Consider the following 27,746-nt stretch of genomic DNA (forward strand, 5'->3'; position numbering starts at 1 on the left):
ATAGAGGATTGGCTGATTGACAGAAGGCAGAAAATATGGATAAAGGGGCCAAATTTAAGATGGCAGCAGATGACTAGTGGAGTTCCGCAGAGGTCAGTGTTTGGGCCACAACTATTCATTTGATACGTTAATGATCTGAACAAAGGAATTAAAGACTTGGGTGCTCAGTTTGCAGATAACACATAGATGGAGGAAAATGTAGTGTTGAGGAGGTGGGAGGGTGCAAAAGGACTTGGACAGGTTGGGGGAGTGGACATAGAGATGGTTGATAGAAAACAAGAGGGGAGATTGTGAAATTATGCACTTTCGTAGGAAGAATAGAGACATAGACTGTTTTCTAAATGGGGAAAGGCTTTGGAAATCTGAAGCACAAAAGATTAACATATAGGTTCAATTGGCAGTTAGGAAGACAAAAGCAATGTTAGAAATTACTTTGAAAGGTCTAGAATACAAGAAGAAGGATGCATCACTGGGTCAGACAGCATTTGAAAAATTGTTACTAGTTTTAGGCCCCAAATCTAAGGAAGGATGTGCTGGAGGGAGTCCAGAGGAGGTTTAGAAGAATTACCCTGAGAATAAAGAGCTTGACATATGAGCAGCAGTTGAGCTTTTTGGGTCTGTACCCAATCAAGTTTACAAGGATGATGGGGGAGATCTGATTGAAATTTACACTGAGAAGTCTGAAGAAAGTGAGCATTGAAAAGATATTTCCACCAGTAGGGGACACTAGGACCTGAGGACACAGTGAGGAGACAATCCTTTAGAAATGAGATCAGAATGAATTTCTATATCTGTGGAATTCATTGCCGCTGAAGGCTGTGGAGGCCATGTTATTGATTGTACTTTAGACAGAGACAGATAGATTATTGATTAGTAATGGGATGAAGGGTTACAGGGAGAAGGCAGAAGAATGGGGAGGAGAAACATATCAGCCATGATGGAGTGGTGGTGCAGACTTGATGGGATGAATGGCCTAATTCTGCTCCTATACCTTATGGTCTTATGAACCATGCAGCTCTGCAAATTTACAATAGTTTGTTTGAGACTGAATTGTTGTGGGCCTATTAGATAAATCAGACTCTGAACTTTTTCAATCAAAAGAAAATCTAACTCTAAAAGAACAGTCCATATACCAATGGATGCAGTGTCTAGAAAACATTCAAGAAACATTTGACAGAAAAAGTTTCATTTAAGGCAAAGAGTTCTACAGAGCATGCTGACTACTTAAAGCTTAATAACCCATCTGACAACAGGAGATAGACTTCCAATCTGAACAATGTCCTAAATAATCTAATACTGCAGTATCTTGTCATTGATGGGGGTCCAAAGTTCCAAGTCAGTAAGGACAAAACTGTCCAACCTTTCACCAATAATGTGAAATATTGTGGCAAAAGAAGTCACTTCTCAGTGATGTGCTACAGTCGGATGACCACACCAAGCAACAGATCAAGTAATTCAAAACCGAACAAATATTTGCATGCTTTGAAACAGAAACATGAAGAGGATGTCACTCCGGCAAGGGAACAATTCTTTATATGAAGAAAAACAATGCGTGGATGGGCTATTTTATTTCTCCCAAAGCAAATTAACAATGGAATCCAACACTAATAAGGGAGCAGAAGATGTATAAGCATTTCATAATTCTCTTACACTCCAGCAGTTACATTCTTACAAGTTCCTTCAGCCAGATCGATTGAATCTCTAATTTGATGGAAACCAGTAGAGGAAAATGCATGATCACCGACTCTCCTTCCAGTGGTTCTATACTTTGTCACAGCCTTTCCTGATCTAAATATTAAAATAAATGGAACAAATCAAAGACTTGGGGAGGACAGGATCGGTAAAGAAAATTGTACTAAGTAGTAAACAGTTGCACATGTACTTTAAAAATCAATGTTTATGATAGGTGTAAAAAGCTTGAGAAGGGATATTTTGTCAGGACTTCAAGACCCTGGAGCAACCTTGTGAGGATGACACAGAGTTGCATTTTAATGAGTATAAATGCCATAGGGTGGGGAGAGTTAGAAGAAAATAGAAAGAACTGACAAACTGCAATACTTTATATCTAGAAATAAAGTTCTGAGAATGCAAAGACAAGAACACGAGTAGATGGATTAGACCTTACCTAATGTAATTATAATTTGGAGCCAGTATATCTCGAGCAGTCATATGTAGCAGTATATAGTATTAATGTAAAGTGAAAAGTCTAAACCCGAAGGCAGTCCTTAATGTTTTCTTCTCCTTGACCAGTCTATCAAGAACTTAAACTCATAATGCTGCATCAAATCACACAAATAAAAGTTGTGAAGGTCACAGTAGCCCTTAAACTTCATACAAGAGGATGATTACAGGCTACCACTACCCTGAGTAGTATCAATAACTGACCAGCTGCATAAATATATTTAAAGAAAATTAAAGTTGTATTGTTTTCTACTCCAACTTGTATAGAAAACAATGCATCTTTAATTTTCTTTAAATCTAATTATGCAGCTGATCAGCCATTGAAGTATAACCGCTATTGTGACCTTCACAACTTCCCCGTGAACCCTTAACCACAACATGGCATCACACTGCAATTTTGCTCAGAAAATATGCTAGAGGATATTTTGAACAGGGTTTGGTTTGAAAAGAACTCGAGAATGTCTCACCCTGATGAGAGGTTCAGAGACCAGAAACAGAATTGAGGGGCAACTTGAGTTGACATGGAAGTGTGTTTGATGGTAGAAACAGAAATTGGGAGGCAAGTCAAATGAATTTTAGTTTCCATAAATCTTTTCCTGCTGTAGGAGGAAAAAGAAACTGTCATTGAGTTTTCAGCTCCATCTCAGTATTTCATTATGTCTCAGCAGAACTAGAACTCACACTCAGAAGCCTGGAACTATCAGTGATTTTTGTGGCAGTGACCTATGAGTAACATTGAAGGCTGTTAGGTAGAGGAGGGAGATCCTCAATCAACTGATGCATTGCCATTCTGTTTAAATCTCCATTCACAACCATCTATGTAACTGGATCATCTCAGGGCATTCTATCTTTGGTTCCTCCTCCTCTCCTACTTCCTGCTTCTCTAATAAGCTGTCTCTTTCTAGAATATTATGATCCACAAGACCACGCTACACTGGAAGGCCATGTTTTCAACAATAAAACAGATCAATTGCAACCCTAGGAGGTACATTTTGGAGAGTATCACCCAGAGTGTTCAGGCACTGGAAATGCATTTTTTTGAATCTCGGTAGCCTCCTCAAAGTTAACTTAGGGTAAAGGTGATATTGATTGTACTGACTTTGTGCCTTTGGCTGAGGTTCTCAGAGGCGTGGGTAGCCATCTCCTTGTTCTTAAAGATTGAAGGGACATGGCTTTGTTTGAAAGAGCTCAGGCCAGCAGAGCACCCGGGTGAAGGAAACTTTTGTTATGGTCACAGATCAGTTGAAAATTATGGGTGTGGCGAATTGCTGAATGTCTTGAGGACTACATGGTGTAGTTGATAAAGCCTTACATTTGTCTGGGAAATCCAGCAATGGTTGTGAAACCTATTTCCCTCTGAAATTGCCAGACCTCCTCTGTCATGAAATGAATGTACTGCCCAGCTTTGGCAAAGAGAGCATCAGTGACTGTGAGGCTCAATTGTGTGCAACTATTTGCAAGATGTTACCGACATCCGTCCCTGAGTTTCAGGAGGAGGCAGAAGCAGAATGTTTCACGTTTCAATGATTTTGATGGCCACTGGCAGGGCAATACAATGCGTGGTGTGAGGTGTGAGACCATACAGTGTGAAGACACAGATGTCTGTGATGCAATTTCTTCAACCTCCCCTATTGTCACCCACCCTGATAAAGATGGGTGACGCCAGGAACAGTGCAGGAAAATCTGTATATCGGCCAGAACTGGTGTTCACAGCCCATTCTTCTTTTTTCTAGACTTCTGAGGGGTACTTTTCCTGCTCCTTTGTGCACTCTGTGAATGACCCTGACTTAGGATAGGCTTTGGATGTAGTCGTTTGACTTACCAGAAGACATTAGACAAATTAAAACTTGGTCCAACCGCTGGGTAATCCCACAATGCACACCCCCAAATCAAACATCCCCATTTGCACAATCAAACTAACTGACTATATCTCCAACTCTGCACTATCTCTGACCTGACTAACTCTTACCCCTTCCAACAGACCCAACTAACTCCTGACTGCCTCACTGTCTCCAATCAGACCTAATTCTTGAAATGATTATCGGTCGACCACCTGTCCATTTCCACCCCCCTCCCCCACAAAGCATACACGACTAACCCTGCTAACCCCAAACCATCCAACTGAACTTTGACCTGAATACTTCCTAACCACATCCTCTTAACTATCACTCCCAATAAACAGACTGGTTACTTCCACAAACTGAAACAAAGGTACTTGACCAACCAAATATGTCTCAGATAAGCCAAAGATAGATGTCCTTTGCTCAGGAACCTAAGTGTACATTTGTCACATATTTATAGTTTTCATGGGTCCATTTATTTGTATGGCTATCTATGTTCTGCAGGACTTGAAGCTGGAACCACTGGAAGAAGAAATACTGGAGGGAAATGCCAAATCTGTAAGTCAGTCTTATGAATATACATATGAACCCACAGATCCCCAAAGGTAGCAGGATATTAAAAAAAAAGGTGGTTAAGATGGTATATGGGACACTTGCCTTTATTAACTGAGGCAGAGAATGCAAGAGAAAGGAGGTTATGCTGGAACTGTAAAGAAACCCAGGTTTCGATTAGAAGTGGAGATAATATGCAGTTCTGGTAACCAATTATAGAAAAGATGTGATTGTACTGGAGACAATGCAGAGGAGATTTCCCATGTACTGCCTGGGCTGGAGAGATTGAGCTCTGAGAAAAGACTGGTATGTTGGAATTACATTCCTTGTCAAGAGACCTGACAAAGTTTATGGAACTATGAGGGCTATAGATAGCATAGACAGGAAAATATGTTTCCCTTTAGTAGATGAGTTAAAAACTAGGGGGCAGAGATTTAAAGTAAGAGCTAAAAGACTAAGAGGAGAAACATTTTCACCCAGAGGGTGATAGAAGTCTGGAATTCACTGCCTGAAAGGGTGTTTGAGGCAGAACTTCTTGCAACATTTAAGCAGTCTTTAGAAATTCACTTGTATTCCATAGCCTCCAAGATTATTGACCAAGAACTGGAAAATGGGATTAGTGCAGTCAGATCTTTGTTGACCAGAATAGATATGATAACCCTCTGTGCTATAAACATCTATGAATCTAGGAAACTTAGGAGTGGAATAAGGCCATTTGGCTCCTTGACCCTACCCTGCTATTCAATTACATCATAAATGATCTGTTCATATTTAGAATTCTATATTACCATCTATTCCTGTTAACCTTTGATTTAGTTTCCTAACAAAATCATATCGACCTCCACCTTTAAAATATACAATGATGCCGCCTCCATCACCTTCTGAAGCAGAGTTTCAAAGTCAGACAACCCTTGAAAGAAAAATAATCTCCTCATCTCTGTCCTAAAAGGACAGCCACAGACTATAGGTTGTAGGAGCAGAAGTAGCCCATTTCACCTGTTGGGTCTGCTCCATCAATCAGTGAGATCTTTTAATCTTCAACTCTATATTCAGATATATTCAACACTCTCCCTATGGTCCTTTGTTCCCTTACTGATTTAAAAACTACCATTTCAGCTGTGAATATACTCAGTGACCCAGCTTTCACAACTCTTTGCAGTAAAGACTCTTTTAAATGTATTCTGGAAGCTTGTTGTACAACTGTGTTCCTTAGGAGCAGAAATTTTGACTACTTTTTGGATGGATTTTTGTTCTTTTTAGACTCGGAGTGAAGGTGAGTGGAAAAGCAGGGAGGGACATCTGTTCATGGGTGGGTTATTGTATGAAATTCATTCTTCTGAGTTTATTATTCATGAGTAATAAAATGCCAAGTTTTAGAAATGATAGGACAGGAGATTCTATCTCTAATCTGGACCTTCCAACTTCTGCACCCTGTATTTAAAAGGTACCCACATAGCACTTCACTCTGCAACCCAGGACTATAATTCAACTTCTAGTCATTATCCCACTCATCCTTGGAGATGTCAGAGACCAAATAAATAGCATCACCACTCTTTAGCAATTCCTCTGTATAGGTCCTCTTAAAATCTGCCCGGGGAAAAGGAAAGTTCAACTCCATATGCCTGGGAACAAGAGAGACAACATGGTGGCTCAGTGGCTAGCACTGCTGCCTCACAGCACCAGAAACTTGGGTTTGATTGCAGCCTCAGGTGGAGTTTGCACATTCTCTCCGTGTCTGTATGGGTTTCGTCCAGGTGCTCTGGTTTCCTCCCACAGTCCAAAGATGTGCAAGTTAGTTGGATTGCCCATGCTAAATTGCCCATAGTGTTCAGGGAGATAAGGCTAAGTGGATTAGCCATGAGAAATGCACGGTTAGAGGGATAGGGTAGGGTCTGGGTGGAATGCTCTTTGAAGGGTCGGTGTGGACTCGTTGGGCTAAAGGGAATGTCTCTCCAGCATTCTTGTTACAAGGAATGGTGATATATTTCTACATCAGGATAATGCATGGCTCAGCCACCCTTGTCAGGTTACTTTACTGCTCTTGTCCTTCTAAATAGTATGGGTGTGGAAGGTGCTATCTAAGGAGCCTTGAAGAATTCTGTAGTGCATCTTGTATATTATATATACTGCTGCTACTGAGCAAGTGTGGTAGAGGGAGTGAATGTTTGTGGGCATGGTGCCAATCGACCATGCTGCTTTGTCCAAGAGGCATCAAGCTTCTTGAGTGTAGTTGGAGTGTATTCATCCAGGTAAGTGGAAAATATTCCATCATTACTTTTTGCAGGATTCTTCAACTACATTATTCCAAAGTAAAGAACTCCAATCTTTCCTCATAATAAATATTCTCCATTCATCGTATTATACCCATGAATCCTCTATACAGACTCGAGACATTGTCTTCATGAGGCAATGACGGGGGCAGCATGCTTTCCTTCCAAACGCAGTTTAATCAGTGTTCTGTAAAGCTTTAGTATAACCTCAATTCTTTTATAATTTAATGCCTGAGTAAATGTAAAAAATGATCCTGCATGCCTTTTTAACCACTTTATCCATAAGCCCCACTATCCTTTGAGATCTATAGATATATAGTCCAAGGTCCCTCTTTTCTTACAAAAGCAAATATCTACAAATTCTGAAAATTGAAATAAAAATAGAATATGCTGAAAATGCTCAGCTGGTTAAATAGCATTTGTGCAGAAAAGCAGAGTTAAGATTTCGGGATGACAATTATCCTTCAGGAATCAGAGTTGATTTTACCTACTGATGTAATGGCCTTCCACCTAGCCTGCCTCTGCCTCAGTAGCCTCTATAGTGTTTCTGGCATTACCTGCCATGACTCCCATAAAACTACACCAGTCTCCATCCACTCCAACAATGAAAATGTGAATTTCCAAGGCACTGTTTTGAGGAGGTATCAAAAAGGCTTGATGAGGTCAATACTGTTGATGGACTTGCAGAAGGTATTTCTTACAAAAATTCAGGTCTCACATTTTCATTACATTTTCAACTCTTGACATTTATTGTGACTCAACCGTTCATTTTGTCCTCAAGATTATTGCCTAATTCCTTTAGTAAATGAGCACTTAAGTGCCTAGAATATAATTATATGTTTTATAATTATTCCAGCTCCAGAGATGATGATAAACATTGGCCAACCCAACTGAGTAACCAGGGCAGGCAGGCTGCCCATTGGTGGGAGAGATGGGGGTCCTCAATCTGCATTAATCTATGCATGATCGAACCAACATCAGGAGACGACTCATTCCCCATTATTCCTCACTTTCAAGCTCCTGTACCCCTCTCCCTGTCACTGTCTTCCACAGCCCCACGAGATCCTGTAATCTCATAAAACATTTACCAAATATGTCACAGCCATGAACTATGCTAAATGCAGAAAGAAAATTAAAAGGTGGGGTGCAAACAATTATTTAAAGAATATGCATAGCTGGTAGTCAGTGTTTTGTTTCAGTTAATATTTGTGGAAACGTTCTAATTTTTAAAATGGTAGGATGATGCCATTAAAATGCAAACGGGAAAAAAAACATCTTCCACCCAAAATAAGCATGAAATCAAGTGATATGATTGTTCCATCTGTCCATTCATACTGACATGAGCTTTCAACTCAATTTAGCGAGGTTCTTGCTGACTCCAGGTGGGGAAACCAATTGTGAAAGTTTACTTTCTGCAGCATATTCTTCTGGAGTGTGCAGTGTGTTGTCTGTCCATTTCTGTCTGAATTTTGCAATCGGGGTCCTGTATCCAAGTTAGGTCCAGAATTTGCATATTTTCATAGCCTTACGCTAGTTTCAAATAATAAGCTATTCATCCATTCAGAAAATCATATCAGATGGATTTTTTTGTAAATGGGATGACATAGATACTCTTCCAGTTTTCAAATGCCACTAGGAAATTCTCCTCCGGAAAAACTGCTTCAACTAGAGAGAATGTGTAATATCTTTCACACCAGGGATGGTTAGATTTTTACTCCTTACCAACGACAGTTATTAATTATCCCATATAAATCACAGCAGGAAGTTAATTTGAGGAAAGAGTGTGTATCAGATTATTTCCTATTTGAGATAAAATATTTCATCTGAAAATAATTTTCTACCTAGAACTAGAAATTCACAGCTAGCTAAAGTCAAACATTACCAATAATTTTGAATTAAGAATTTTCTTTAATTATGTAGATATAAACATAGTGTGCTGTTGAAAGAGGATAGGTAAACATTAATGCTGATACATTGCTGAATAATGTCAGTTTCAATAGCCAAATGCTCACTACATTTGCACTTTTTAATAATGTTTTAGATTTTTATTATCAACAATATTTCTTAATATGCATTTTTCCTCCAGCATATTCTAATTGTTCAGCGACAAATGTTGATACTGGAAGAGGAGCTAGAGGAATTCCGTCTAGCTTTGAGGCAGTACGTGGTATCTGCATCTAAACAAACCGGATGTTTGCAGTAAGTACAAAGATCTTTGTGAAATGTATCTTTGTAAGGCTTTAATAAAGCCTGTTACAGGATTTACATTGAATGCATTATTCCTGTCTATTTACACTGCAGCTATTTCTTCAGCAGCACTTGCAATAAAGAGACAATAAGAAATTAATATATGTGCAAGCTGTGAAACAGCTCTACTGACATATACCTTCAAACTGCCATCTTATGGTTTTAAGTTACTTTCAGGAATGCCTCATTCTCTAATAATTTTAGCTTTAGTTTTCAATTGTTTCAGTTTTTATAAACTCTGTGGCGAAAGTGGCCAAAGTAGAAAGGAATTCTGAATAATTTTTCTTAGAAGGAATCAGAGGAATAGGAGTATGCTGTTTAGACCAACAAGCTACTCCACTTAATATGATCATAGTTGATCAAACACTTTTACCCACACCATCCCCATAACCCCTTAAGCCATGGATAATTAAAAGTTTATCAATGGCTTATTTAAATATACTCAAAGACTAAACTTCCACAGCTCTCTGAGGTAGATTAACCACACTCTGTTTAAAAGAATGTTTCCTCATCTCAGACTTTTAAATTGTCAAACCTGGTTTAAGACTGTGAAACCAGAGGAAACATCTTACCTACATCTACCTTGTCTATCCTTTTAAGTATCTTGTAAGTAGTCAATGATATCACATTTTATTCTTCAAAACCTGAGAGAATCTTACTGGATTATGTACATGAAAAGTAAATTATAGCCTATAGTCAAACTTTGCAAACTATTTTCTAATTGTTGATTTTGGAGAGGTCAGGATTGCATTTATCTAATATAGGCAGTTAATGATTTATAAGTAATTTTCTGATAGTGTATTACGTTTGTTAAGAAGCAGCAGTTTAGACATGATACATTAATTATGTTGACAAAGAAAGTTTACAACATGACAATTAGGAGATATTTGTCTGATTGATACCAGAGGAAACATGAGTTGTCAATACAGAATGATTTAATTGAGTTAAATTTATGGGTGCAGCATACTGCTCTCTAGCCAAGGTGTTAGAGATCTCTTTCCGAGTCTTCCTCCTCCTCTTCTGGCCCATCTTCCATCTGGCTGATGAAGACTACTCAATGAAGACTGTCTTCTGGGACCATCCGATGAGATCTGCTGCCTACAAGGTCTGCAGGATGAGGACTGCTCTCTGCCGAAGACTTACTGTTATATCATGTTTCTAGAGACAGTTAACTGATGCTGTCATTCAATTGGGGCAGCATGGTGGCTCAGTGGTTAGCACTGCTGCCTCATAGCACCAGGGACCCTGGTTCAATTCCAGCCTCAGGCAACTGTCTGTGTGGAGTTTGCACATTCTCCCTGTGTCTGAGTGGGTTTCCTCCGGGTGCTCTGGTTTCCTCCCGCAGGCCAGGTGAATTGGCCATGCTAAAAAATTGCCGTATTGTTAGGTGCATTAGTTAGGGGGGTGGTTGCTCTTCGGACGGTCAGTGTGGACTTGTTGGACTGAAGGGCCTTTTTCCACACTGTAAGGAATCTAATCTAACTGTCTGAACCCTTTTGGCTGATGACCAATGGCCATGGAATCACCACTTATGATGTTGGATGACCATTGTCCTTTGCCCAATCCTTCTACGAACAAAACCATTTTTAAAAACAGTACACTTCTTTTGGGTACACTTGGCATGAGATTGATGCTAGTTCATTGAGCATCATGACATCTGTGTTTCTCTTTTTTTCTCTTTCTCTGCTTTACAATGACTGTAATGCTGAACATTTAACTATTTTTTCTTTATTTTTCTAATTCATACTGAAGATTTTCTACCTAGTCATCTTTGTATCTAAGGTAGTGATGGAAATGGTAGTTTTGTACACTTTTCACTGTACTCATGTATACCTGTACTTGAGCACATGTGACAATAAAACCTAATTCTAAAACGGGCCAAATATCACCCTTTTAGATCTCTCTGTTTTTTGGTTTTCCTTTTTCTTACATTGAATTGTTGGAATTCTCAATCTTCTCCCCCAATCTGCATTGAAACAATACTGTCACACTTTGAGGACTTGGGCTTATCTTTAGCTGGTTCCAGTACATTAATTTTTTAAATATCCACTCAAGGGACATGAGCATCGCTGGCTGGCCATCCCTAGCTGCCCTTGAACTGAGTGGATGATTGGTATGCCATTTCAGAGGGCAATTGAATGTCAAGCACAATGTAAGGCCAGATTTCCTTCCCTGAAGGACATTAGTGAGCCAGATGGGTTTTTCCGACAATTGACAATGTTTTCATGGTCATCAATAGATTCTTAACTCCAGATTTTCTTTTTGTTTAATTCAAATTTCACCATTTGTCATGGCAGGATTCAAACTCAGGTCCCTAGAACATTTGCTGAGCTTTGGGATTAAAAGGCTAGCAATAATAGCATTAGATCATTGTATCTCCATTAAGAGATTCGTCAGCTCTCCCTTCATCTACACCCATCTTCTGATCTTTTTTATCATTACATATTGTCCCTCTTAGTCTCCAGTTGTCCCAACCCAAGATTAATTTTACTTTAATTTTTAGCCTCCCAAACCAATTGTTCTTTCATTGTTTTAAAGTCAGTTTCTCTATGGATTCAAGATTAGTGCTTTATCATTTAATCTATGGTTTTTCTGCTCTTCCAAGCCACAGTAACCAATTTGTCAAGTAGGTGTAACATGTCTGAGTCTTGTTCTTCGGTCCATTTTTGCCATGCAGTCCCTCGTGTTAGTTACTTCAGATGTAACAATCACTTCTGCATGCTCACAATTATGCCATACATTCTTGATTAGCAAGCAGGTTTTTTCAAAAGATCAAAAATTAGGGACTGGGACATGTGTATCCACCCCGCTTGGTCCCAATCTTGATCAGAAAATCTGGGCCAATGTTTCAAGTACAATTTGTCTTTTCCTAAGCAAAGTTACTTGACTCAAAATGTTACTCTGTTTTTCCCTCCACAGAGGCTTCCATGTCTGCTGAGCTTCTCTAGCACTTCATGTTTATATTTTGGATCTCCAACATCCATAGAATTTTACTTTTAATTCATGAATTAATTTGACTGTGATCACCTAAAATCTAATCACCTATGTTTGTTTTTAAATTTGTGTTTTTCACCAGCTGTTACTACAGTTGGCATATTGCTATCAATAATATGCATACATTTCTATAAAAAGTAAATTACTTTCATGTTTTATTTTCTGAAAAATAAATAAAGTTACTTAATTTTGTTGCAAGTGTTACTTTGTGCAAACCAATTGTTATCTTTACAGTTCAATTTGTAGTAAAATACATACTGATAATTTGTTCATATATTTGAAAACTTACAATTGTATGCAGACCTCCTTTATCTCATGGTGTGCTAAATTGTTTTACAGTTAGCAAAACAGTTTTGTGGGAACTGTATTAAATGAAACATAGCAGCCAGTTTGCAACATCAACCTCCCACAACAGTGATGTGATAATGATAAGTTTGTTCTTCAAATGATGATGTTGTTTCAGGGATAAATATTGATCAGGACAGTATATCATTTGACCTTTGAAGTAATGGCATGGGATAGTTAATGCCACTCAAGAGACTAGGCTTTGATTAACATTTCATTCAAAGACAGGATTACCAATGATGCAGCATTCTCTGTACTGGCATGCCGTACTAAACATTTTGCTCTACTCTGTGGAGTAGTGATTGAACAAACAATTTTCTAACTTAGACTGCTACTCACTGAGCCTTAACTACAAAACATACAATAAATTATTTCCAGTGGCGAAACCATAATTTGAATAGCATTCATAATTAGATGCTGCATTTAGCTGCTCGATTTCATTGTTAACATGAACAGTGCCTCAAAAGTAGATATATAATAATAATTAATACTATTTTCTACACCATAATTTTATTTATTGAGAATCACTGTTTCTTTTGATAGCATTTCTGTGCAGAAAATCTCAGCTGAATCGTGTTTTACACTTTATGAATTCTGGGAAAATACCAATCTCTGGAAAAAGTAAGTAATTTTACTATGTGATTAGAGCTGTCCTGGGTGAAGAATCAAACTTAATGGAATAGCAAAATAAAACAGTTCAGTAACAACAGCTGCACCCCTTTGTAGCTAGGGCAAATGAGCAGCATTAATCCAAACCAATTGCTATATTTTTTGACAAAACCAATAAATCTTTTTGCACCTTCCTTAAGATATAAAGGTTAATTTGAAGGGTGCATATGATATGATGTGATGAAATGCGTTGGCCAGACATTTTCTTGATACTGTACCCATACTGGAAGCATTACATCACTAGATTAGCAGTGGAATTTGTGCTTATGCATGAAACAGCTCCCTGCCCTGAGTTACTATGTGAGGCTTAATCATATCATTACCAACTTTGGGGTCATACTTCTTGCCAACCAGACCATATAACTACTCCTTTACAAAAACTGACTTGAACCATCTTAATAACATTCCCCAAATTTATCCTGCTCCATTCACCTAATGCTAAAACCATCATCATCTCTTTGTTTCCAGTACAATGAGAAAGGAAATGTCACTGAATCTGATACTTGGGAATGAAAAGAGCCAAGGTGGCCAAGTATTAATATAAAAAGGTTCAGGAAACAGTGGCCGTTGTATCATACAGATGAAGCAATCTAAATAAAAGGACAAAATACAATTCAGAATAAGAATATTAATTAATTTGTAGAAAGCCAACTTAAATGATCTTGGCTTAAAAAATTGGAACCAAATATTGGCAGAGAAAATGATAGCTGAATCATCACCTTCAAAGAAGAGATATTTTGGGCACGTATACTTTCAAATGGGAAAGTTAGATTAAAAAAAGTTTCTTGTATAATTTAAGAGATAGAAATTAAGATAAGGAAGAATAAGTATTTCAGATGTCAGGTGAAAAATACAATACTTTCAGGAACCAGGCTGAATATGGAAGCTTCAGAAGAGTGGTGGAAAACCAAATAAGAGCAAAGACTAGGAATGAAAATAGATGGAAGTCAAACTCAAATTGATTTCAAAAGACTTTTACAGATATATAGATAGGAGAAATGGTACAAGTAGGAGTACAACTCATTAGGGACCAAAAAGGGAATCATGCAGGAGGCAGAGGGTGGAGCTAAAGTGTCAAATGAATACTTTGAAACTATCTTTAAAATGGAAGAAGATGCTCCCCAGGCCATAGTGAAAGTAGAGGCCATTCAGACACTAGGTTGCCTATAATTAAAGTTGAAGATATTCAAGGAATACTGAGGGACGTGAGAGTGGAAATTGTGGAGGCACTGGCTATAATTGTCTAGTCTTCCTGAGACTTTGGCTGGTGCTGAGAACTGAATCAACTTTACACCCTTGTCCAAAAACAATCATAAGGTCAAACCCAGTAACTATGGGTCAGTTGGTGAGAATAATTCTAGAACTGATAATTCAGGACAAAATTTACAGTAACATTGACAAACAGCAGGTTAATTAAAGAAAACCAGTTTGCATATCTTTAGTAAAACTTTTGTTTAATCATCACTAAGCCTTTTGAAAACATAACAGAGAGGATTAATGAGACCAGTGCAGTTGATGTGGCATACACTGACTTTCAAAAGACATTTGATACAGTTCCACACAATAGACTTGTGCTCAAAATTTTAAGTGGGAAATGTCCCATACTCAGTATCACAGTGAAGCAGTCTGGGAAGAGTCCTTGTAGCATCATCACAGTGAAAGTCTGGGAAGAGTGTTTCACAATCAACATCATAGTGAGGCAGTCTGGGAAGTGTCCCTGCAGCATCATCGGAGTGAAGTAATCTGGGAAGAGTTCCTGCAGCTTTGTTGGAGTGAAGCAATCTGAGAAGAGTGTCAAAAGGTGATGCAGGGCAGGAGGAAGCAGCTGATTGGATGAGTAAGTTGATGTGAGTATTTGTACTCACCTTTTATTGCCTGGAGTTTGCACAGTCTTTCATTTGGATTTGTAGTTTTTAAGGGCAGGTAAGGTGCAGAGATCCAGAGAAGAACAGCCCTACAGTAACTAATATTATTTGATTTTAAGGACAACCTAAGGGTTTGATTTAAAAGTTTACATAATGAAAGGAGATATGTTCCTCCATCTCTGTGTGAGAAGTTAGGCACAGTTTCAATGCCTGGGACCAGAACTTGTGCAAAAAGCATCTCCAGCAGGAGACCCTGGAAACCCAAGGGTTAGAACTAGAGCAGTGGCTGGACATATTGTGGAATGTCCACAAGGCCGAAGGTACAGAGAGGTAGTCACTCTACAGAGTAAGAATCCTTAGTCAGGGAGGGAATAGATAACCAACGGGCAAAGAAAGAGGACGAGGCAGGTAGTGCATAGTGTGCCTTGCTGTCTTGAGGCAGGACATACCACTAGCACTTCACCAGAGACTTTCACTGATTATGTTACCTAGTCATGGTGACAAAACATCTGAAAACAAACTTTCCAGCTCAGCGAGCTAACTTACATACTTTTCAACAACTTGAGCTACAAATCTTCTCAAAAAATCTTCTTTGCTATTAAAAACTCTATCAATCTTGGTGTCATCTAGGAATTTGTTTAACATTCCACCCATATTTTCATCTATATTATTTACATATATAACAAATAATAAGAGTCCTGGTACTGATCCTTGTGAATACAGCTCTGAACACTGTCTTTCGGTCACTTATACAGCCTTCCACCACGACCCATTGTGTCCTAAAACTGAGCCAGTTTCTGATCCATCTAACCAAGGTTTCCTCAATTCCATGTGCTTTAACCTTCTCAGTCAGTCTCCAGTATGGGACCATGTCAAAAGCTTTGCTAAAATCCATATAAACTACATCAAATGAACTTCCCTCATCCACACACTTGATCACATTTTCAAAGTATTCTAACAAATTTGTTAGGCATGCCCTCCCTCTGACAAAACCATGCTGACTATCGCTAATTAACCCATGCCTTTCCAAGTGGGTATTAATTCACTCCTTTAGAATTTGCTCCAATAATACCCTATCACTGAATTGAGACTCATTGGTCTTTAATTTCCGAGTTCATCTCTACCATTCCTCTTAGCCTCCCGTTCTCTGGCACTTTCCCTGTGGCCAAAGAGGAATTAAAAATTTGTGTCAGAGCCCCTGCAATTTCCTCCCTCACCTCCCACAGCAGCTTGCGATGCAATTCATTGGGACCAGGGGATTTGTCTACTTTTGAACCCAACAGAGCCTCAAATAACTTCCCATTTCGTATGTCAAACTATGTAAGTTCCTCATAGTCTGTTTTCGTTAATTCCATCCCTGCATTCTCCTTTTTCAGAGTGAAGACTGCAGAGAAGCATTCATTCAACACACTTCCAATATCCTGCAGCTTCACACACAGGTTGCCCCCTTGGTCTTTAATGGGCCCTGCTCTTTCCCTTTAATGTATTTATAAAATATCTTAGGTTTCTCCCTAATCCCGTTCACAAGTCCATTTTCATACCCTCTTGTTTCTCTTCTAATTGCTTTCTTAAGTCCCCTCCTACACTTCTATATTCCTCTAGGACCGCAGCTAAATTGCTCCCTTTAGACTTACTGAAAGCTGTAGTCTTCTTCTTTATCCAGTCCTGAATTGTCCTAGACATCTAAGGTTCTCTGAACTTATTGCTCCTACATTTCCCTCTAAAGGGTAAATGTTGGACCTGGACTCTCTCCAGCTCCTTTTGGAATGCCTCCCACAGCTCCACGTAGAATTACCCACAAGGAGCTATTCCCAGTCTACTGTGGACAGATCCAGCTTTATTTTTTTAAAGAAAATCTATCTTCCCCCCAATCCAAAGCCGTCCTTTCTAGGCCATCTTTTTCTTTGTCCAAAACAAATTTCAACCGTACCTTGTTGTGGCCGTTTTCGCTGAAATGTTCCCCCATTGCCCCTTGCCATCAAACACTTTTCAGTTTCTCGCCCCAGACCAGATCTGATACTGTGCCATCCCTTGTTGAGCCTTCTACGTATTGATACAAAAAAGTCCCCGGATACATTTCAAGAAATTCGCCTCCTCTAAACCCCCATTGACTATCCTGATTTATTTTGGGAAATTTGAAATCCCCTAGTATAGTTACCTGATCATTACTCTTACACACCTCTGTGAACTGCCTACACACTTGCTCCTCTATTCCCGCTGATTCTTTGGGGGCCTATGGTACATTTCCAGTAAAGTATCTGCCCCCTTAACATTCCAAAGTTTTACGCACAAAGCTTCATTTGCGGACTCTTCCAAGATATAACCTCTCCTTAATGCAGTAATTGACTCTTTAATTAATACTGCTACACCACCACCCTTTTTAAACCTTCCACTGTCTTCCTCAACCCCAGAATGTTGAGTTGCCAGTTCAACCCATCCCTCAACCATGTTTCCCTGAAGGCAACATTATCATACCTCCATGTGTCAATCCACGCCATTAACTCATCAGTCTTACCCATTACACTGTTAGCATTAAAGTAAAGACTATCCAGCCGTGCCTTACTCTCTTGACACTCAACATAGCTAAACTCACTGTGACTTGCTTTCTTTGCTGAAGCATGATGTATCGCTGTTTCCTCAATATTCTGTGTCCTGGCTGCTGCGCCAAGATAAATGGCCTATAAAGACTAGGCCTGAATCTGGACTGCACTACGTTTATTGGCTTACCAGTTACTATGACCTCATCTCTTGACTACTACTCCAAACTAAGTGCACTGTAAAATTCTGAGGGTATCCATTGAACAGAAACTAAGCTGGACTAACCACATAAATATTTTGGATGCAACAGTAGGTCAGAGGCTATGAATCCAGCAGCAAGGAACTCACTCCTGGCTTCCCAATTCCTCTGAATGAATAAAAAAAAGTCCTGAAAAGCAAGGGGCAGAGAACAAACCTGGACAGAGTACTCCAGATGTGACATCTTCAAAGTCCAATGTTTCACAGAAAGACTTCCAGATTTTTTTTTGAAGAAGTGATGAAGAAGATTGATGAAGGGAGAGCAGTGGACCTTGTGTATATGGACTTTTGATAAGGTACTGCATGGTAGACTGGTTAACAAGGTTAAATCACATGGAATGCAGGGAGAGCTAGCCATTCGGATACAAAATTGGCTTGAAGGTAGAAGACAGAGGGTGGCAGTGGAGGGTTGCTTTTCAGACTGGAGGCCTATGACCAGTGGTGTGTCGCAAGGATCAGTGCAGATCCACTGCTTTTCATCATTTATATAAATGGTTTGGATGTGAATATAGCAGGTATGGTTAGTAAGTTTGCAGATAACACCAAAATTGAAGGTGTAGTGGACAGCATAGAAGTGCAATGGGACCTTGATCAGATGGGCAAATGGGCCCAGGAATGGCAGATGGAGTTTTCATTTAGATAAATGTAAGGTGTTGCATTTTGGTATGACAAATCAGGGCAGGACTTATACACTTTATGGTAAGGTCCTGGGGAGTGCTGCTAAAAAAAGGTGACCTTGGAGTGCAAGTTCATTGTTCCTTGAAAGTGGAATCACAAGTAGACAGGGTAGCGAAGAAGGCATTTGGTATGTTTACCTCTGTTGGTCAGCGCATTGAGCACAGGGTTTGGGGGGTCATGTGCAGCTGTACAGGCCACATTTAGAATATTGCATTCAGTTTTGGTCTCCCCGCTACAGGAAAAACGTTGTGAAACTTGAAAGGGTACAGAAAAGATTTACAAGGACGTAAAGGGGGGTTTGAGTCCAAGGGAGAGGCTGAATAGGCTGTGGCTATTTTCCCTGGAGTGTTGGAGGCTGAGGAGTGACCTCATAGAGGTTTATAAAATCATGAGGGGCATGGATAGGGTGAATAGCCAACGTCTTTTCCCTAGGGTGGGGGAGTCCAAAACTAGATGTCATAGGTTTAAGGTGAGAGAGGAAAGATTTAAAAGGGTCATAAGGGGCAACCTTTTCATGCAGAGCATGGTACATATATGGAATAAGCTATCAGAGGGGATGATGGAGGCTGGTGTAATTATAACATTTAAAAGGCATCCGGATGGGTATATAAATAAGAAGGATTTACAGGGATATGGGCAAGTGGTGACAAATGGGACTAGATTAGGTTAGGATATCTGGTTGGCATGGATAAGTTGGACGGAAGGGTCTGTTTCCATACATCTCTATGACTTTATTTCAATAAAAGCTAACACAACATTTTCTTACCTAACTGCCTGCAGTGCCTGAATGTTAATTTTGTGATCTAGGCACAAGGATGCCAATTTTGTTTGAATATCAAAATATATAATGTTTTGCTTTGTTATTGTACCTAATAAAATGGATAATTTCACACTTTCTTAAATTATATCTCATCTGCCGCCTTCCTGCTCTAGTGGCTTCTTTGTATCCTCCTCACACTTGTTTGTTAAGAAATCAATTGCATTTAGATCCTTCATCCAAGTCATTAATACAGATTGCAAAATGCCTGGTTCAAGCTAGTAATACTTACAAAACTTAACTAGCTATATCAAAATTGTTCTAGTTGTATTTTATTCTTCTTTTTTGTCCTTTAACTGATCCCCAATTCATGTTATCATATTATCTAAATTCTATGAATCCTAACGGTGTATAACTGTCTCAAATGGACTTTTGCTATCTCCAAGCATTCTAATTTTGCTGATGACTTATGTTTTACATCCTCCATAGATTTGAGCTCATCCAAAAACTGTGTTGCCCATAACATAACTCTAATCAAACAGAAGTTCTGGTAAAGAAAGGAAAATAGGTATGTTTACATCTCGGCATCAGCTGCCCTGTTGAATTTATCCCATGAAAGCTTTTAGAGCTGACCACGCCAATTTGGCAATATTCCTGCCTGCACTGTTTGCTTCCCAAGAGAACTTTCAGCAAAGCTATGCCATCAACAGATTTGACTTGTGGACAAGATCTTGAATTAGACTAGTGGCCTTCAGGGAGTTGAATGCTCCAGCTGATGGATCTGAACAGCTCACTGATGTTATATTATCGAAGACAACATTTTCATCAGTTTCTTCAGGGATAGGGCAGAGGAACTCTCATAAATTGTCAAGCTCCCAAAATAAAGAATTATATTAATAGCAAACAGAAAGCCACAGTGGTCTCTATGGTATATTCTATATACCTAAAATTTGAACTTACCTACTCCCTTCTTGTGGCAAAAACACAACAGGATCCTTATGAAAAGAAGCGGATCTCCAGCAGATTGTATTAAAAATTATAGTAACCAAGAAATCCCATCTGAAAAAGACAAGGACCTCTTGAAAAGTGTTCAAATCTGCTCCCAAATTTAGTGTCTTCCTGAAATGTATAGCTAGAGACCCCGCTGTCTTCTTAATGTCAGACTGCAGCAAGTAAGTGAAGGATGAGCTAGATAAGATACACTTTCAGGGGGCTTATTTCTTTTCTGTACGAGGCCAGGAAAAACAGCATGTCCATTTTTCAAATCATTAATCATTCTCTACTTCATCTTCACATTTAACTACATTTCTTTTTACCAGGTAGATGTTCAGTACCTTCAAATAATAGTGCAATGAAACATCTGTATTTCTTTCTAGTTTAAATAGGATGAAAATAAAAATGATTTTATAGCTCCTCCATCAATGCCTTTTTATAACATGAAATATATTCACCATTGTTGTGACTCTAACAATTTCAGGTGTTATTGTTGTTTGTTCATGATACCTGTGTTAAAATGTACCTTGTGCCATAATCAAGATGTTTCAATAATTCCTGATTGAATTTTCTTTGATTGATATCACCAAAAGCCACATCCAGACTAATTACAGCAAAACCTTTCAGAGAAGCAATGTAGATTTCCTGGACACTCCAGAACTAATAACAACAATGCTTGTGCCTGGTAAGATAATTTAAAACTTTAGTGACAGCTCATTACTAGTAGTATTACTTTCTTTCATGTGTAAAGAGCAGAAATCAAAATATGTGTTTTCAAAGAGATTTTCTTGATATTTCTTTTGAGGGCTAATTTGTATTTTTTGGGACTGTTTTCTTTCAGTTTTCAAGGACACACTTTTCATTCTTGCACCGTCCTTGTAATGCAGTCATGCAGTAACATTGTGCACTGTATTTAGGTTGGTATATGGGATCTTTAGACTAAAAGGAAATGGAATTAAGAGAATTAATCAAAACATCAATAATCAGAATTGCTCCATCGAAATTAAAGTTATAACTGAAGGAAAACAGTAATTTCCTAAAAAAAAACCATAGGATTTACATTGGCATGAGACAACAGGCAGAAGTTAGCAGAAGTTATTTTTATAGTCATTTGGCAATACAGAATTTGAGTATTGCAGTTAAAAGGCATATTTCATCAAAGCATTTTGTCTTGCAATATCAGAAAAATTTGCAAAATTGCAATTTAGGAGGAAACCGACATTTATATAATATGAAAGGATGATGGTAGTGACATCACCATGGAGAATGCACAGTTAATGATCACAAAATCACAGAAGTGTAGCAGTGAAGAAGGAGACCATCTGACCTGTCTTATATGCACAAGGCCTCCAAATGAACACCATGCCTTAATTATTTTGCCTTCTCCCAATTCCCTTGAAACATCTTTTCTATTTTACAAAGGCATCCAATGATCTAGCAAAAGCCTCACCGCACTTACAGGCACTGCTTTCCAGATCCAAATGACTCACTGTGAAAATATTTTTCTCCTCTTGTATTTGTTTCTTTTTCTGACAACTAATTTTGGGACCACCAGTTGTGTTCACACAGTCTGACATATTAGAATGTACGGGGAGCTATAAGGTTAACATGCATGGCCCTGTTCTTTGCAGATAGAAGGGGTTCAACTAAGAGGTGATAGCCATTCATATTCATTTCTCAGGGCAATACCTTCACCAATCAGAGTCAACCTGTCATATGTAAAACCTAAACAATGCATGGTCATCAACTGTCGATCATCATTAACTAGCACATTCTCAATGGCAATGCTTCTACAAATCAGTGTTCACTTGCCAACCATTCGACACTTCCATACAGTATAAATGTCGTCATTCTCCTTCAATTGGTGGTATTGTCTTGACAATTACAAGATAATAAATCTTAGGTAAAATGTGACTTTTCCAACAGTATAAAAGTTTTTTTTGTGAATAAGTAACAAACATAAATAATACATAAAAAGCTATCAGCCTAAACACAGACTGCAGACTTGTGTGTTCACAGATTCAACAATTGGATTTTTGTCTTTAACACAGTAATTGAACTAGAAATTATACATAGTATTCAAAACAGTTTGGGATATGATAACACACTAATGCAAATCAAATTAGTTAATTATAACACTAATTATTTCATTATAACAATTATAACACTAATAAATCATTAATTAATAGGCAATTGTAATGAGCAGTACTGGTGTTATATATTCAGTAACAGATTTTTTTTTGTAATACAGTCCAGTTTTCATTACAGATTACATAGAAAGCACAGAGAAATGAATATAAATGGCTGTCACCTATGAGTTGAACCCTTTCTATCTGCAAAGAATAGGGCCTTGCATATTAAACTATACAGCTCCCAGTACACTCTAATATGTCAGACTGTGAACAGGCCCTTCGGTCCACGATGTTGTGCCGAACATGACACCAAATTAAACTAATCCCTTCTGCCTTCCCTTGATCCATATCCCTCCATTCCTTGCATGTTCATGTACTTGTCTAAAAGTCTCTTAAATGTCCCTATTATACCTTCCTCCACAACCATCCCAGCAGCGCATTCCACATTCCTACCACTCTCTGTGTAAAAGGTTTGCCCCTCACATCTCCTTTGAATTTTAGCCCTCTGACCTTAAATGCATGCCCCCTAGTTTTAGACATTTCACCTCTGGGAAAAAGATTCTGACAAGCAACCCTATCTGTGCATCTGATAATTTTGTAGACTTTCATCAAGACTTCCATCAGTGTCCATCACTCCAGAGAAAACAACCTGAGTTTTTTCTAGCCTCTCCTTATAGCTCATAACCTCTAATCCAGGCAACATCCTGGTAAATCTCTTCTTCATTCTCTCCAAAGCCTCCACATCCTTCCTGTATGCAGTACTCTAGGTGTGACCTAACCAAAGTCTTATAAAGTTGCAACATGACATCCTGATTGTTGTACTCAATTCCCTGACCAATAAAGGAAGAATGCCATATGTCTCTTTCACCACTCTATCTACTTTTCTGGGAGCTATGGATTTGAATTCCAAGATCCCTCTGTATATCAATGCTGTTCAGAGTCTCGCCATTAACTGTATAGTAACAAAGATAAACTAAATGCCCAAATCAGGTCACATGTACTTCTTGATATGCTTTTAACAAATTAGTTATAATGTATTTGTTTTATATATTTGAATTTCTTCTGCAGCCACTCAGTTTTTTCTGTTTCTTCCACAGCATCATGGTGGGTTCTGAATAATAACTGATTGTCCTCTGTTGCAGAAAATGTGTGTCGTGTGACATTTTGTGTGAAACATCTACTGTATAGTGATGGCTTAACTTGTGTTACAATAGCAAAAACAGGCTTAATTAAAATGATTAAATAATAATGTTAGATATAAGTAACATAATAAATGAATACATGATTGGAAGTAATCTGTTCTAGTTAATAAATCATTAATTAATAGGCAATTGTAATGAGCAGTACTGGTGTTATATATTCAGTAACAGATTTTTTTTTGTAATACAGTCCAGTTTTCTATTGTATTTGTACCACACAACTTCAGATTACCACAGTATTTTAAGGAAGTTATGAAAATTGGGTAATTTATTTCTTGCTTTCAAAACTGAGGAGGTAAGGCCCAAGAACTCTTCACTCAACAACACATTTAAAGTTTCAACATATTGACCTATAGACGATATGACAGAATCTGAAGAAAATATTTTTTTAAAGTAAATTTTCACAACTAAACATTAACAAGGTTAATTTTAAATTTCCCACCCAGGGAGTGTTTGAAAGTGATGGAGTACAAAAAGCAAAGGTGATGGCCAGCCCATTAGCTTTTTATCTCCTCCCCCACCTCCCTCATATTTTTAGCAGGCTGCTAAATTTATGGGCTGCTTTATGCCTCACCCACCCCATATTTTGGGGACAGGTAAGGCATAAGGCAGTCCACCCACCTTAAGCCTATTGAATCCATTCAGTGGACATTTGACTGCAAGTTATGGGTTTTGTTGCATCTCTCACACAATTTTTCAGTTTGCAGGGGAGGTTAAAAGGAAGAAGGTTAACCTGACAGCTTTGACAGAGTTGGCTACTGTTAAGCAGCAAGAGTGGGATTACCTCCTTTTGAAGAGTGAGGTCCCCTGTGCCTATCGGGGTACTGTCCTGATCTATTCAATCTGACACTCTCACCTTCCCCATCCAACTTGCTGGGTTCTCCCACCTAAAGCCATATTCCCCCAACTCACCCAAAATCCAAGAAACATCTTAATTATTTCATGGGGGCTGGTTGTACAGTCCCAACAGTGACTACTACTGTGTTTCAGCACTGCTGGGACTACAACATTAATGGCAATCAGGTTGGTTGCCAGGGCTGCAGGGCAGGATTTCCTGTCCTTCAAGGGTGGGAGACTCACTTAAAATTAGTTATAACTGCATTAAATGTAATATTGCCAAATGGCAACCATATTTCACATTGGCAAGATGTCAATTGATTTTTAGGTCAAGTGTGGTGTGATTAACCAAACCCTCTGTAAAATCTATCACATATTTAAATAATGTTATATGTTGACATACTACTTATGTTAGTCCACAGCAAAAAAAAACAAACAAGTATCAACAGATTTCTCCAGATCTAATTGGTAATGATTTGTTGGGGCTTCTGGCGATATATTGTAATTCCCAAAACTAGCAACCAGACACTGCAGCAGATCAGAGCACTCATTGAAATTCTACATAGGCATTTCATTTTCCTAAATCTGACTTAAGTTTATTCTACTCAAATTTCAATTTAAAATAGCTGCAGCAGTGGTTTATGTGGTATAAATAATGAATAATATATATTAATTGTAAATTCTGTAGCTTTGTCCAGGAAAAACTGTAACTGCTGATTTGTGTATATCTGTAATGACCTCGCCAAATATGTTGTCAATTGTTTCAGACTGATTACAGTGAAAACAAATCAACCCTATTACTGTTATTGATAGATGTTTGTGCAGGAAGACATAAAATATTTTAGCATGTTGGGATTTTGCCCATTTGTATTATTGGCTCTGTTAATCAACTGTGGTTATTAAAACTGTTCAATGATGAAAAAAATGGACTTCATTTCATCAGAAAGAAAGCTGGTATAAGATTACACAAACACTGATGCCACTCACAAATTAGTCAAATCTGTTAACAGAACATATCAAAATCACAATAGATTTTGACATGTAGTAATTTGGTAGTACAGACCTTGAGTATAGCTGCAAAAAAAGGCTTTTGTCAAAGCTGATGGTTGTTAATATTTTTTGTCAACCTTGTTGTTTGAATCTATTTGCTTGGGATGTTACCCTGAGAAACAAAGTAGTGAATGATTGTCACCTATTTTGTTGAGTTGAAACAGGCACAGTGCATGTACATGACTGTCAATCGTCATGAATGAGTACAATTCTAATGACAATGCCTCTATCACTCAGAGGTCTTCTTGTCACCAATCACCACTCTCCTCTCATGCAATGTGAATGTTGATTTTCTCCTTGAATTAATATTGTTGAAAATTGTCCTTATGGGTGTAAGATGAAAATTTTAAGTGGACTGTCCATGGGAAATGTGGGATCACAAGGACAGGGTAGGGGATGGGTCTGGATAGGATGGTCTGCAGAGGAACAGTGTGGATTTGATGGGCTGAATGGGATTCTATGATTCTCAAGATTTGTGTAAAGATTTGTAGTTTGGGTGCCAGTTGCCGTAGTTGTGGGCATGTTCATCAAGCTGGGAAGTTGATTTGCAGACATTTCATCCCCTATCTAGGTGACCTCTTCAGTGCTCTGGAGCCTCCTGTGAAGCGCTGCTGTACTGTGTCTTCTGGAATTCATTTAGTTCCGTTCCTGCTGCTTCCGGTTGCCGGTTCTGGTAGCTCATTGTAGTGGCTGGTATATTGGGTCTAATCTATGTGTTGTTTGATGGAGTCTGTGGATGAGTGCCATGCTTCTATGATTCTATGAAGAATCTCTAAGATCATAGAGAAAAGTACAGTGGAAACTTGATTATTCAAATGTGATGGGCAGACACTATTTCGTCTGGATAATTGATTATTCGGAAAATCGATTAAATGCCTTTCCTCTGGGGCTCAGAGTTTTAAAGTCTGCTCCCCATTCAGGAGACTGCAGCAGCACACAGCGCGTGAGACCCCGCCCCCAACTCTGCCCCTCTCGTCAGCCCCCCAACCTGGTCCAACCCCACCCCTGCCCCCCCAACACGGTCCAAACCCCAGACCCCGCCTCCAACCTGGTCAAACCCCGGCCCCCGCCCCCCCAGCCCCGTCCAAACCCCGGCCCCCGCGTCCCCGTCCCCCGTCCCTCAACCTGGTCCAAACCCCCGTCTCCCCGACCTGGTCCAAACTCCAGTCCCCGTCCGCCCACCTGGTCCAAACCCACCCCCCGACCCCCAGCACAAAGCACGCGAGCCCATGGCCACCCCCGGCCCCTCTCTGGGGCATCCGGACTGCACACCAACAAGAAGACTGCTGCTGCTGCTACCTCTGTGGGGTAAGTCTCTAAATAGCGCACAGATACACACACACACGCACACACACACACAGCCACACACACAACTTTTAACCGCACATTTTTGACAGGTTCCATGTTTGCCCTGTACAGGACAATGTTGGAGAGATTATTCCTGGGAAGCGGTGGGGGGGAGGGGTGGGATTTAGGGTACACCCCTCTGTAGAACTCCAGGGAAAGTGTGGGGAGAGAGAGGGCGATGCCTGTTTAATCACTGTAAACAAAAGATGCAATCACTGCTGGAAACACGTCTTTGATGTAATGTTTCTATCAGAACCTCGAGATCTCCTTCGGATAATCCGATTTTTGGATAATTGGTATTCAGATAATCGAGTTCCCTCTGTATTCACAACATTTGAGCACTAAAATCTGTAACATAAAGCATTCAAAACATTAAACCAAACTTCACTAAAGAATAAGATCACAAGAAAGTAGCTCACCTCCACCTTCTCAAGGACAATTAGAAATGGACTGTAAATGCTAGCCCAGCCAGCAACACCAAAATCCCTTAAGTGAATTAAAAAAAACAGATGAAAGAGACCAAGATCCTCACCTATCCAGTTTTCTTATCAAAGTATCCAGTCTTCTATCAAAAAAAATGCTGGATTTCTATCTCTATGTCTTCATTTAGGTCCCTTTTATACCTTGTCCATTATCTGTCTGAAGAAGAATTTCTTGAATCATTCCTAAATTGCCTTTTCAACACCTTTACTCTGTGACACTTTTTCCTACAAATCAGATTCAATTGAAAGTAATTGATTTGTCTTTTCTATCCTATTTACTTATTCAAATACTTTTGTAAAATCATATTTAGTTGTCTTATTTTGAGCTTGAACAGTTCAAGTTCTTTCTTCATAATTCTATTCTCTAACATTGGAGATCCAATCCTAATCTCTTCTTCACCTGGAGGATTTAAATATCACACCTGTTTCTCTGTGACTACAATTGGATGTACTACAGGGAAACATAACAGTTTTAATGAATCTTCAATTTCTAATCATTGTTTTTGATAAT

At 38.9% G+C, this 27,746-nt stretch overlaps 1 protein-coding gene across 2 annotated transcripts in view; it reads left to right on the forward strand.

Annotated features, from left to right (window-relative positions):
- necab1 (N-terminal EF-hand calcium binding protein 1) overlaps positions 1 to 25,274 on the forward strand; it is a 176,154-nt gene extending 150,880 nt beyond the window's left edge. The window contains exons 9-13 of one of the 2 annotated variants that reach the window (XM_087985847.1): positions 4,527 to 4,580; positions 8,931 to 9,043; positions 12,974 to 13,051; positions 20,782 to 20,873; positions 23,418 to 25,274. In XM_087985847.1, coding sequence (XP_087841973.1) covers positions 4,527 to 4,580; positions 8,931 to 9,043; positions 12,974 to 13,051; positions 20,782 to 20,873; positions 23,418 to 23,446 — 366 coding nt within the window. In that variant the 3' untranslated portion in view covers positions 23,447 to 25,274. The remainder of the gene's footprint in view (positions 1 to 4,526; positions 4,581 to 8,930; positions 9,044 to 12,973; positions 13,052 to 20,781; positions 20,874 to 23,417) is intronic. The other variant, XM_087985848.1, reaches the window with a different exon arrangement.
- Positions 25,275 to 27,746: the final 2,472 nt, after the last annotated feature.

This window comes from Chiloscyllium plagiosum, unplaced genomic scaffold (assembly GCF_037043375.1).
Source record: "Chiloscyllium plagiosum isolate Xiang-an unplaced genomic scaffold, Cpla_swu_hap1 HiC_scaffold_4, whole genome shotgun sequence".
NCBI lineage: Eukaryota > Metazoa > Chordata > Chondrichthyes > Orectolobiformes > Hemiscylliidae > Chiloscyllium > Chiloscyllium plagiosum.